The sequence below is a fragment of the Babylonia areolata genome, chromosome 2 (assembly GCF_041734735.1).
Source record: "Babylonia areolata isolate BAREFJ2019XMU chromosome 2, ASM4173473v1, whole genome shotgun sequence".
Classification (NCBI taxonomy): Eukaryota; Metazoa; Mollusca; class Gastropoda; order Neogastropoda; family Buccinidae; genus Babylonia; species Babylonia areolata.
In genome coordinates, this window is record NC_134877.1 from 20,917,862 (window position 1) to 20,930,302 (window position 12,441).

General features: G+C 39.1%; 1 protein-coding gene across 2 annotated transcripts; it reads right to left on the reverse strand.

Moving 5' to 3' along the window:
• Positions 1-4,196: 4,196 nt before the first annotated feature.
• On the reverse strand, positions 4,197-12,154 carry LOC143299006 (uncharacterized). 2 transcript variants are annotated; one of them, XM_076612080.1, is made up of 3 exons: positions 11,877-12,154; positions 9,284-9,383; positions 4,197-8,360 (listed from the first exon to the last, which is right to left on the reverse strand). In XM_076612080.1, the coding sequence occupies exons 2-3, from the start codon at positions 9,363-9,365 to the stop codon at positions 7,777-7,779; spliced, it is 666 nt and encodes a 221-aa protein (XP_076468195.1). In that variant the 5' UTR covers positions 9,366-9,383; positions 11,877-12,154; the 3' UTR covers positions 4,197-7,776. The 2 variants fall into 2 exon arrangements, with proteins under 2 accessions (XP_076468195.1, XP_076468203.1); XM_076612088.1 differs by lacking the exon at positions 11,877-12,154 and adding an exon at positions 9,535-9,658.
• Between the last annotated feature and the right edge of the window lie 287 nt (positions 12,155-12,441).

Sequence of the window (12,441 nt, forward strand, 5' to 3'; positions counted from 1 at the left end):
GTTACTGCATACTAAATGTACTTACCTCTACATCCCAGAAACTGGCTTTTTTTGTGGGACGTTCTGTCATTTTTGATTGATACTTTTGACTTTGATCGATACTTTTGACTGTCCTGGGATGCGAGTATCAGCATATCAAATCTTGGAATACTGTCTTGTCCTTGATGCAAAGATGTTGAGTTGTGCTTCTCCTCTGTTGAGCTTTATGTGTGTGGTGGGGAAGGAAAGATAGCATTCTTTACCGGTGGAAAGTGTTATTTCAGCGTGATGTCAGTATTTGGTGTAAAACATGTAGTTACCGGTGCTTTAAGATATCCAAGCATGCAGCTCAGAATGATCAGACAATGTAGTTTCTTGCATTTAGTGCAAAACAGCCATATGAGAGTGGTACAACTTAAAGTACGGTACATCCCCAGATACATTTATCATTACCAGGTGTGGACAGCATAATTATACAGTCTCACTTGTGACTGGTTAGCTGGTGCACAGTTGAGATATGAAACAAACCCAGTGAGTTATTTGCACAACTTTAAAAACTTTTTTTTTAAATGGAGAAAATAATTTTTTGGAAAATTCCAGTGACATATATGATGCACACAATATGGAATGTTATCCTGTTATGGGTGTTGTCAAGTATTCATGAAGTTCCTCTCGTTGTTATTTCTTATTCTGATTGTTGCTCAACTATGGTAAAAATCCTGTGTGCAATAAATCTGTATTTCTCCTGAAATAGTTTCTCTCAGTCTCCTTCTCTCCCTCTCTCCATACAATTAACCAGAAGCAGTCAACTCTGGTCTGTCTTGTTAGCTTTAATGTACATAACTGAATGCTGGTTCAGTTTATTTAACTGTCTGTGAAACTTACACTCATTTCAAAAAGAATCTTTCCTTTAAAAAATCATTTGAATATAGAGTAAGTGGGGAAGGCCTTTTTTTTTTCTTTTTTTTCTTTTTTTTGAAAGAAAAATCTCAAGTCTTTGAGTCAGGTGTTTTGGACACCATCATTTAGACTTCACTGTTTCTGTCATGATCTCATTTCTGGAAAATGTTGACCTTGCAACCTGCTGTAATTTTCATGGCTCTTATCCCATATGATACACTTTATCAGCGACTAGCAGTGTGCAAAGTGGTGTTTCTATGAGAGTGACCTAAAGACCTGCACTGTTTTTGCCAGGGCATTTCACTGTTGCTTTTATTTTCCCTCTGTGCTTGTCATTGTGATATGTATTTGCAGGATATTGCCAGACTTGCCATGCCATTATAATTCAGTCCTGGATCAGGGAGAGCAAGCCTTTCACTTGTTAAATCTGGACATCATTCTCCATGAATAAACATTTGCATTTTAATGGTATTTTATTCCTTTTTTTATCATCAGGATGGGATTAGTTCAGTGAAATAGTTGGATCCTTCATCACAGACTAGATTTATTTTGAACATTTCAGTGGTGTTGTTACCAGTATCAAAGATTGTAATAAGTTGTGTGTATCAGGTCTACAAAATTAACTTGATTCTTTTTGTCTAGAGGTTGTTTGCTTTGGTGACACTTGTTCATTGTTATGGTCTCCATTGTCTGCTGAACTATGTGCTGCTAGCCATGGATTGATATTCAATAGATATGTATTTCATGTGTTTATTGATGTGTATGTGTTTATCTTTGGTTTGTCTGGTATTTTCCCTCACTGACAGTGATTACTGTGGTGAAAAGTAGACATGGCAGGTCATACAAAAACTGACCATTGCAGAAGTGACCCACCTGCAGAGCAGGGTCTTTTCTCGTCACTGACATAATCGATGATGTACAGACACGGACATGCAGTTCCTTGTGGACAGGTGGAACATCTGCTGAATGAACCAGAGTGGCAAAGGCCTTGTGGAGATGGGTTGTCAGAAACCAAGATGAACATTCTGCAGCATTTAGTGCTTAAAATCAAGACAGTTAACCTGCAGACAAAAATCATTGACAACACCAAAGCAGCCATATAATCAGAATTTAGCATTCACAACATCAAACTTTTTGTTTTCAATAGTACGTTTGCGGCTGTGCTCTGAAATATTGCAGCTAGCATGTGTGACCAAATACCAATATCGGCAGTGTTGGCCAGGGAAATAGAGTATAATAAAATTCCATGAAGTGGATGAAACTGAACTGCATTGTGGAAATATTCCAATTTGAGGCACTTGACTGAAGGAGCCAGTCATACTCCCCACCCCCACGCCCCCAAATCCCTTCCCTCCACATAAATAGTTTAATTAAGGGTATTGACAATAAGGAATGCATCCAACATCTCTCAGAGTGCTCTGAGACTGACCGCTGCAGCGCAGTGGTTCACAGGAGATGCACTTTTGTATTGTTGCTCAGTTGACATGTGAAATTTCATGTTATGCAGACTTGAACACTATGTGAATGTACTAGGTTTAGCTTCATGCATCTTACTCTTGTTTTCAATGTTGTCCATGCATGTGTCATTGCACCAGAATGGATTCATATATATTACTCATCCAATCTCAGGGAAAAGCTCATAGAAATGTTTAAGACATAGATGCAAAACAAATATTATTCATAGTGTAAATGTATCTGCTGAATTAGGTAAGGATGCTTATTTCAGTGCGACATAATGTCAACTCGCGTAAATTTTTGTTCCCATTCCCTTGGAAAATTTTCCTCAAGGCAGAAATATTTATTTTTGCCCAGTTTTTCCCAAGCTCCTTGTCTTCCTCCACTCTTATGTTTTCTACTTTGTAATTACTTCAAATTTGATTTCTTTTTTTCCATTTTCTCATTTCAGGATTATGAATTTAATTAATGTTGTTGATGTTTTCTCCTCTTTTTTTGTTATTGTTTTTGTTGACTTTTTTCACATTTGAGATCCTTTGATGGGATCAGTTTATAGTTGGTCAACACTGAACAGGTTGTGTTAAATCTGTTGATTATGTTGATAGTTTTCGTGTTATGTGACATGCTTGTGTTTATTGTGTGGTTTCTGAGTTTAATGTTGAGTGAAATGTGTTTGTTAAATCTATGGTCGGTGGTTTTACGGTTCAGTAAAAACATGTTAAATGTATGGCTAATGGTTTTTTACAGCTCACTGACATACTTGTATAAAATGTTTGTTACATGCGTGGCTTCTGAGTTTATTGTTGAGTGAAGCATTTGTGGTCGGTGGTTTTACTGTTCAAGTGAAACGTTAGTGTTAAACCTGTGGTCATTGGTTTTACTGTTCAGTGAAACATTTGTTAAAGCTGTGGTCTGTGTTTTTACTCTGAAGTGAAACATTTGTGCTATGTCTGTAGCATATGTCCAGTTATGATTCACTGATGATTGAAATGTGTGTGGAAATATGTGGCCTGTGACTTTTTTGTTTGAGGAATACAGGTAACTTCACCAGTGTTCCTTATCAGCCTTGTTATGGACAAATGAAAGTGGTCTATCAATCAACAACGATGTGTTACAAATGTCACCATTTCTCATTGTGCTCAATATATAGAAGTTGTAGTTCAAGTGATGTCTCTTTTGACTGGTTACAGCTTACGAGTCATTTCTGCATGAGTGTGTATGTTCCTTCTCTGTTAATTATGTTTTATCATTCTCCATTTCAAGAAGACAGGAATACTTCATACAAGTGAAGAAGGCTTGGGTGTGGAATATGCATGCGTGAATTTTTGAACATGTGTGAGCTTTATGTGTTTATGTATGATGAGTGTCTATGATTGTGTGTGTGGAGAGGTGGGGGCACACTCAGACATGCAGAGGAAGTAAAGGAGACTTGTTTCCGTCTGGCACTGGTAGGCTCTTCATGCAGTTTTTACTCTCGAGTCCATTCTGTTGACTTGACTGGTGAATTGGATACATTGGGAAGGGGATGAGCACAAATGTGAAAGACACTTCCAGTATGTATGTATTCATTTTATTTATAAAAAATAAAAAAAAAAATAAAAAATATGTATATATATAAAAAAGAGTTGGCATTTATAATCTGGACAATAACCATTTTCAAGTTATACTTGAACAGAATGTCAAATGAAAGGAAATGGGCACCAAGTGGCTGGCTTGACCACATCTTTCATTTCCATCAATGCCTAAAAACAGTCTTTTGAGAGACTGAAGAGAAAGAAGGCACATTTGAAGATTCTATATAGAAACAAGTCAGTTTTACACACACACACACACACACACATCAAAACACTGAACAACCTGAATACTGCAGAAGGCGGTGATTTCATTTCAAGCAAAGTAGAACCATATTTACATGTTAAATCGAATTATCACGGGCAATTAACATTTTCCTTGTCCACTATTAATTAACACAATTTTAACTACTAATCAAGAAAATGTAAACTATCCCATGCATCTTTTAACTGTTTCTAGGATATCCATCCCTCACCTTCTCCCTTCCCTTCCAATCCTTATCCTGCAAACTATGGTCTGCAAACTATGGTCTGTCCACAGTTTGTGCTATATTTTTGTTCACAAAAATAACAATAAAGTATACCTGAAACTTAGCATTGCATATATTTCCATAACCTCTCACTGGTTCAACTTCATGTCATAACTCCAAGCTAAAGTTATAGCAAATGAGATTACCCAACAAGGGAGGTTGGGAATGGGATGGGGGTCTTTAAGACTGGTCTGTTTAAAAACTAAGAAAAACACAAAGTGCATCACTTTACATTTATTTTAAATGCCAGACACACTTTGTTCCTGTTTTCATGAATGGGAACGAACTCAACCATCCCTGGCATTATACGAAACCTCATGAACAGAACAAAGTGTGTCTGGCTGTGGTGTAACTTAGGCATTACAATTACATTACAAATCATATTTTTCATTATTCTGATTATCATTATCAATCTTATAAAGCAGCAGCCAGCTGTCTACACTTTCTTTTTAAAAAAATATTTCTTTTTCTATCTCCCTAACAGGTCAGAGGAGCTCCTCTGCAGGCTAGGGAAACAAACATTCAACTGAGCTTGATGAGAACAAGCTCACAGCCTCAGGCGTATTACCACAACTTGTTGAAAAAGTCTTTTAACATTTATCTAGCCAACAACTTCTGATTATTAGGCAATAATAACAATAATAAAGGAGTAAATTTTTACACACAGAGAAGAAATGTGACAGCAATATTGAGCAAAATTATGAAGTCTCCAGACTTATCTTTGTTATAGTCCCTCAGCCATTATAAAACTCTAATTTTCAATATTCATTACATCTGATATATTTTAAGTTATAGAAATTCTTATCTGTCCAAGCCATTTATTTGTGACTTTGGGTACATCAGAGGCCAGATGACAAATTACTAGTAACAAAAGAGACACTGAGTGAAACAGAAAACAACTACATAAAAACAGAAAACAGCTGCGAAAAACACACAAAATCTGCTCAAACAGAAATCAATACAAGACAATTCTTCATTCAAATATAGTATAACTATAAGTGAGCTGAATTATAGTGAAATCAACAGGAGACAGCACATGATGAGAACAACTGAGCATGAATATGGAATTTCAAATTCATAAATTACTAAACACAGAGCAGTGTTGCTATAACATAATTAACGGAAAAAAAACGAGACGGTCCAAAACGAAATCCAAAACGAAAGAGACCAAAAGCCACATTTCTGTGGGTGGAAGGATATTCATCACCTGATCTAAAAATGATTAGAACTGCTCTTCTTTCTGTACTTCCTCTAATACTGATGAAATTAAACAATATCCTTCAGGTCCAACAGGACAATATGTTTAACAAGACGCCAGCTTACTCCTACCCCCAGTGTATTCTATTCATTACAGGGTGAATGGCAATCAAAGTGTTGCCACTGACCCTGTTATTCAATTGTTAGCTAACTATTCTATCTATTATACGTCGCCATATCACATTTGGAATAGTCAGCCGTCAACTGAATAGCAGGTTCAGTGACAACACTTTGATTGTCATTCATCCCATAATAAATAGAGCACACTGGAGGTAGGAAGTATGCTAGTCCTCATTAATCTTGATGTCCACCTTTTTAAACATAACTAGTTTCATTGTCTCACTCTAGGAATGGGTCTATATTAAGTTTCAAGACAGTTTAAAAGTGCAAGTCAAGTTTTGACCTTATTTCATGTCCTGGATAAAAAAAAAAAATTAAAAAAAAAAGGTCACGAAATTGAGTACCACTTATTCCTAGAGCTTTTGCTTACTTCTTACATTCATTTATAGTGGACAAAATCCTTGTTTACCTCAAAAAACTGATCTGCCACTCTTTAGGAGTCCTTGACCTTGGCCAGTTTCATAAATTCCCTCCTTCTCAGTCTGTGGGACTGGGTTGCAAAAACAGTGTTCTCTCAAAATCTCACAGAAAACCCTTTTTTTTTTTTTTTGGATAAGACATCTCTGAATTATACAAAAAAATGTAGTTTATCTGTGACAAATTGTGAAAACCAAGTAATAAATACAACCTGCCACATGACTGGAACATTCAACCTCTCACAGAACTATAAAAATTAAATGCTTTCTTCATGACCCCTTGAAAAGTTGTAACAGTGCAAGGAATGAACGGCCCAACAAAATGCAAGCATCTCACAATACCCTTCATAAGCAGCCGTCAATGAATTTTTTCCACAATTCAGTCATGATCCAAAGCTAAATGAAACTGCTTCATTCCTTCCTTAGCAGATCTCAAACACATAACTATTTTCTCTGTTTACATAAAACAGTATTCTGTAGGGAGAGAAGCCCCCACGGTACTACTTTCAGATTTAAGCTGTACATTAGGCACAGAGACATCAGTGCTGAAGTCGACCTTTCGGTGGAACATCAGCCAGACTCATCTGTGCCCTCTGACAAACTTATGAGCTGAAAGCATTAGCCAGAGGCATGTAAGAATTTTGATATGACATGGGGACACAATGTTTGAAATTACTGAAAGTGGGCTCACAAAGAAGGCAATGCACTTCCAATTCGTTACAAGGTTACACGGAAAATATTATTGGGAGTGTATTGGAAAATAAAACAAGGCAACTGCACAGAGGCGATAAAAAATGAGACTACACACTGCTTTTTTACCAAACAGAACTTTCTTAGTTACTATTTAATCGTCAATACTTCAACTGTTCCTGCAATTTTCACTATCAGAAATAAAGAGAATGCATTTCACTACCTGCAGCTCTTCAATGGCAACTGATATCACTGAGGAAAGATTTACGTTGCTTCTATGCAAAAAAGTCCATTTATACGAAAACCATACATGATTAATCAAAACAAAACAAAATCATGGTTGTACAATGTTCTGTCTATCTGAATGCTGTTAAATCCAGACACCACTCAAAAAAGTGGAACATAACATGCGCTGCCTGGTTACAAATGTCCTTTCAATCAATTTTTGTGCTTTTTTTTTTTCATGTCCTTGGTCAAATTAAACATGGACAAACACAAAGATCGTCACTGTAGAGTGACTGTCACATTAGTGGTAAAATCCCTCTGAACGGAGTACAGCTGATCTAGAAAGGACATTTATAAGCCAGACATGCCTGTTCTGACCAACTTCACAGGATTAATCCAACATTTCTGTCAAAACCTGTGGTGGACATTTCAGCATATCTGCCGAAAAAAATCAAGTGGTATCTGAACACAACAAAACTCTAAATAAACAGAACTTTGCGTGCCTCTCGATACTGATGACCAGAGCAAGACATTGAACACAGGAACTATCTGTACCCTGTCCTGTTCAAGATCTCAGATAAACAAGCGGCATTATTGCGAGCCCTACATAACATGGACAAACGTCACAGATGCTTAGGACAGAAACGTGCGCACAGTGCCCATGATGCTTTTGCCACAGGCAGGACAGTCATCAAACGTTTCTGAACACATCTCACAGGTGATGAAGTGGCCGCAGGGCAGGAATGTGATGCCACTGGTCGCCAGGTCCACCTTCCTGCAGGCACGGCACATCTTGCGCTGCCTCAGTTGGTGGTTCTCCTTGGCCAGATGCTTCACTCTCTCCTTCAGCTCCATCTTATTATCCACTGAAGACTTGGGCTCTGCCAGTGCAGGTTTCTGCATCTCTGCAGAAGGACTGACAATTATCTCAGCAGCAGTAGCCTCTTTGACCTGTGCCTTCTTCTCGTACAAGTCTTTGCTCTTAGTTTCTTCTTCCTTCTTTGCCAGTTCAGCTTCATACAACTTCTTCGTCATCTTCTTCTGCTTTTCTGGACTGGAGATCAGCTCTTCAGCAAACTCGATGAGGTCACAAGCATTTGGGAAGTCAGTGCCCTTCTCAAGACACTGGATAGCCCTGGCCATTTTGATGATAGGGTAAGGAATTCCCATCTGGTATGCCACCTCCTCCAGCACATCACCACTAGCTGGATTGGCATCTGTTAACAACAGAAAAACCAAATCTCCTGCAAGTCCTCAGTTTTCAATAAGCTTTACAGTCATCAAGATTCAGTATAAAATTCCTTAACCATACATACATAACATAAAGTGAATAACTTGTTCCACTCACAGTGAACGAACTACACAAGTGGAATTGCGAAAAATAAATATAATAAGCAGTTTTACAAATAGCTGTCATCCTTTTTTTTCTCTCTTTTTTTTTTTCTTTTTTTTTCCCCATTTTAGGTTGTGTGTGTGTGTGTGTGTTATATTTTGTTTCGTTTTGTTGTTGTTTGTTTTTGTTGCTGCTGCTGTTGTTTTGCAACTCTTGGTATTGCTAACATCATTAGCCTGTTTTTTGACTCATCTTTTTCAACTGAATAATCTTCTTTCTTCTTTCCGTTACATGACCAATATCAACTTGCCGATGATTCTGTCGTGGTTGATGCATGTTTGGTATTTCCTTGTCTCCAAAACCCACCGAACACTGACATGGATTACAAGATCTTTAACCCGCGTATTTGAGTTTCTGCGTGTGTATACACACAAAGGTGGTTCAGCCACTAGCAGGTCTGCACATATGTTGACCTAGGAGAAAGGAAAAATCCCCACCCTTTACCCACCAGGCCCCATTACCGAGATTCGAACCCAGGACCCTCAGATTGAAAGTCCAACACTTTAACCACTTGGCTATTGCGCCCATCTGCGTCCCACCAAAAAAAAACAACCAAAAAAAACAAAACAAAAAACAAACAAAAAAATAAAATAAAATAAAATAAAATAATATATATATATATATATATAGATCTATATATATATTAATAATGAAAAATAAAATAAATGAATAAATAAATGAGGAAGTGACAAAAATAATCCCATTATTTTCTTCTCCTTCTTCGACTAACCCACAAGAGAAACATACCAGAATCCGTTTTTTTGACTGATGGGATTGATGAAAACGTTTCCCCAGCCCAGCCCCCAGTGGGAAGTGTAGCAGCTGTCATGGTTACTTGTTTTGTTCCCTGTGGAAAGACAAAAACCTATGAACCAAACAACTATCATAATACAATCTTGGGCAGTTATATAACACTAAATCATTTTTTACTGTTTGTAATAATAATGATTACATTACAATCAAAACCATTCAAACTGAAAAGTTTCACAAAATCTTACCAGTATTACTCGCTTTTAAGATGGCGACGAGGAAGCTAACAATTCTGTTCCCATGATCCACAGTAATCGACGTCATATTCTAAAACAAGTAACGGGAATATCCGTATTAGCCGATTTCTATTCTTAAGTTTCGGATTTCCCACATGATTTGTTCAAAGGCGGCTTTTGATATGGGAGTGTCAGCTCTGTGTTGATCGGAAATTTCCTATTACTCGACAGTTTCGCATTTGCCCATAATTGGGTTCTCTTTTTTTTTTTTTTTTCATTTCCCTGTTTCCTTCACGAGTCTACTTATTTTGTTTAACAGTATCCACGTCAACCCACCCAACTGTGACTCCCACCCCAGCTCCCCATCATCCCATTCGGTCCAGCTGATGGTTCATTGATTAAGGGAGGAAGGTGGCAGAATGGTTAAGACGCTCAGCTGCCAATACAGAGAGTCCGTGTGGGTTCGAATCCCGCTCTCGCCCTTTCTCCTAAGTTTGACTGGAAAATCAAACTGAGCGTCTAGTCTTTCGGATGAGACGATAAACCGAGGTCCTGTGTGCAGCACGCACTTGGCGCACTGAAAAAGAACCCATGGCAACGAGAGTGTTGTCCTCTGGCGAAATTACGTAAAATGAAATCCACTTTCATAGGTACACAAATATGTAAGCATGCACTCAAGGCCTGACTAAGCGCGTTGGGTTATGCTGCTGGTCAGGCATCTGCTCAACAGATGTGGTGTAGCGTGTATGGATTTGTCCGAACGCAGTGACGCCTCCTTGAGAAAGTGAAACTGAAACTGATTAACACTGAGAAGAGAATGAAAATTAATGGGCAGAAACAGAGACAGACAATACAATACACAATACACAAACTTTATTGTCTATACTTTGGTACAGAGATTTTCTTTTTGCGGCAGCACATGTCCAACATAAGAAGAAAACAACAAACAAATAAAATGAATAGAAAATACAAAGATAAATTAAATGGCACCAAATGGAAATAGCTATATACAAATATACGTGGATGACGATAACTTGAGACACGTCACTGTGTTCATTAAGCAACGGCCCCTCTCCAGTGGTAGGTGAACACACACACACGCGCGCGCGCGCGCGCGCGCACGCACGCACGCACGCACCCCCCCCCCCCCCCCCGCCTCCGTCGCCCCCCCCCCCCACACACACACACACACACGGCACTCACGCACACACGCACCCAAAAACCTTACACATGATTTGAAATAAATGCAGTACAGTATCAGGTTCCTATTCTCTTGAATTTCAAAGCTTTGTAGATAAGAAGTGTGTGTGTACGTGTGTGTGTATGTATGTATGATGTATGTGCCAGTGTGTGTGTGTGTGTGTGTGTGTGTGTGTGTGTGTGTGTGTATGCCGTGTGTGTGTGTGTGTGTGTGTGTGAGTGTATGCGTGTGTGTGTGTGAATATATTTTACTGGTTGTCCACGACTGACGTTCGCCTGACTTCAAAAGATTCATATTACTTACAGAATGGACATGTTGCTACTCACTGATGTATCTTTCATGCTCCAACAGTCACGCTCAGTTCTCAAAATTAATGACCGGATTAAATTTCCTTCACTTCTGTACTGATGTTTTCGTGTGCACGTGTATGTCGTACTGTAGTGTGTGCGTGTGCGTGTTTAAGTATATGTGCGTGCGAGTGTTTCAGTGTGTGTGTGTGTGTGTGTGTGTGTGTGTGTGTGTGTGTGTGTGTGTGTGTGTGTGTGTGTGTGCGCGTGTGTCAGTGTCTCTGTGTGTGTGTGTGTGTGTGTGTGTGTGTGTGTGTGTGTGTGTGTGCCGTGTGTGTGTGTGTGTGTGTGTGCCGTGTGTGTGTGTGTGTGTGTGTGTGTGTGTGTGTGTGTGTGTGTGCGTGTGTGTCAGTGTCTGTGTGTGTGTGTGTGTGTGTGTGTGTGTGTGTGTGTGTGTGTGTGTGTGTGTGTGTGTGTGTGTGCAGTATGCGTGGGGGCCTGGAGGGGGGTGTGACGGGGGAGGGGGCGTGCGGTGTAAGTATGTATGTGTGCGTGTAGTGTGTCCGTCTGTCCGTCCGAGTGAATAGCGTGCATCTTTTGTGCATGTATATGTACATAGTATATTTCTGCATGATTGTGCGGCCGCTGGAAAACTTATTTTGGTGAGGGGGAAAACATCAGTGTTTCATAATGGCCTTATTCGCAAGTGAGTTACTGTGCGTACTTGTTAGTCTAACAAGAGACTGAGCAAGGAATTCACACCGCGTCAGTCGATCTCAGTTCATTTAACTACTGCTTCAACGCAGAGACAGATCCATCGATATACAGACAGACACACGAACAGAAAAGTGGAGGGACTGACTTACTTGCTTTTCTTTTGTCAACGCAGTTCGACGCCGCTGGGTTTAGTCCAGAACACCCTGGCTCAGTATATGTTCAACCTCCGAGAACACTGCTTTTCCTTTCTTTTTTGCTTTTTATTAATTTTTTAAAACTTTTTTTCAATATAAAGTACGTTTTATGTAGTAACGAGCGAGCACAATTGAAAAGTACACCTCCTCCCGCACTCAGCAACACGTATACATCGGTCTCCCGGCGTTGTCACGTACTCTTGATCAATACTATTTCGCTTCGCAAACCTTCGACTGCTGCCTTTATAAAGCCCGGCGAGGTTCCGTCACGGACGTCATAATTATAGTGGGTGCCGTGTGCAAATTTAATGCCGAGTAGTGATACGACAGCAGCGGATGGTCAAAATAGGCTACAATTATCATGTGCAGTTCCGCCGATTAGTAACACTGGAAAATCAGTTCAGTGATTGTGTTGGTTGATATTTTCCACTGTGTGAACTCCCATTGAACGCTTCTCTTTTTTTTTTTTTTTTTTTTTTTTTCTTCACTCCCTCCCCCACACACACACACACACACACAC

Bases quoted from the DNA above. Each gene is read 5' to 3' on its own strand.
- LOC143299006 (XM_076612080.1), bottom strand. From the start codon at position 9,365: ATGACAGCTGCTACACTTCCCACTGGGGGCTGGGCTGGGGAAACGTTT. The intron at 8,361-9,283 runs GTATGTTTCTCT...TGTTGTTAACAG, and splicing joins AGTCAAAAAAACGGATTCTG to ATGCCAATCCAGCTAGTGGT.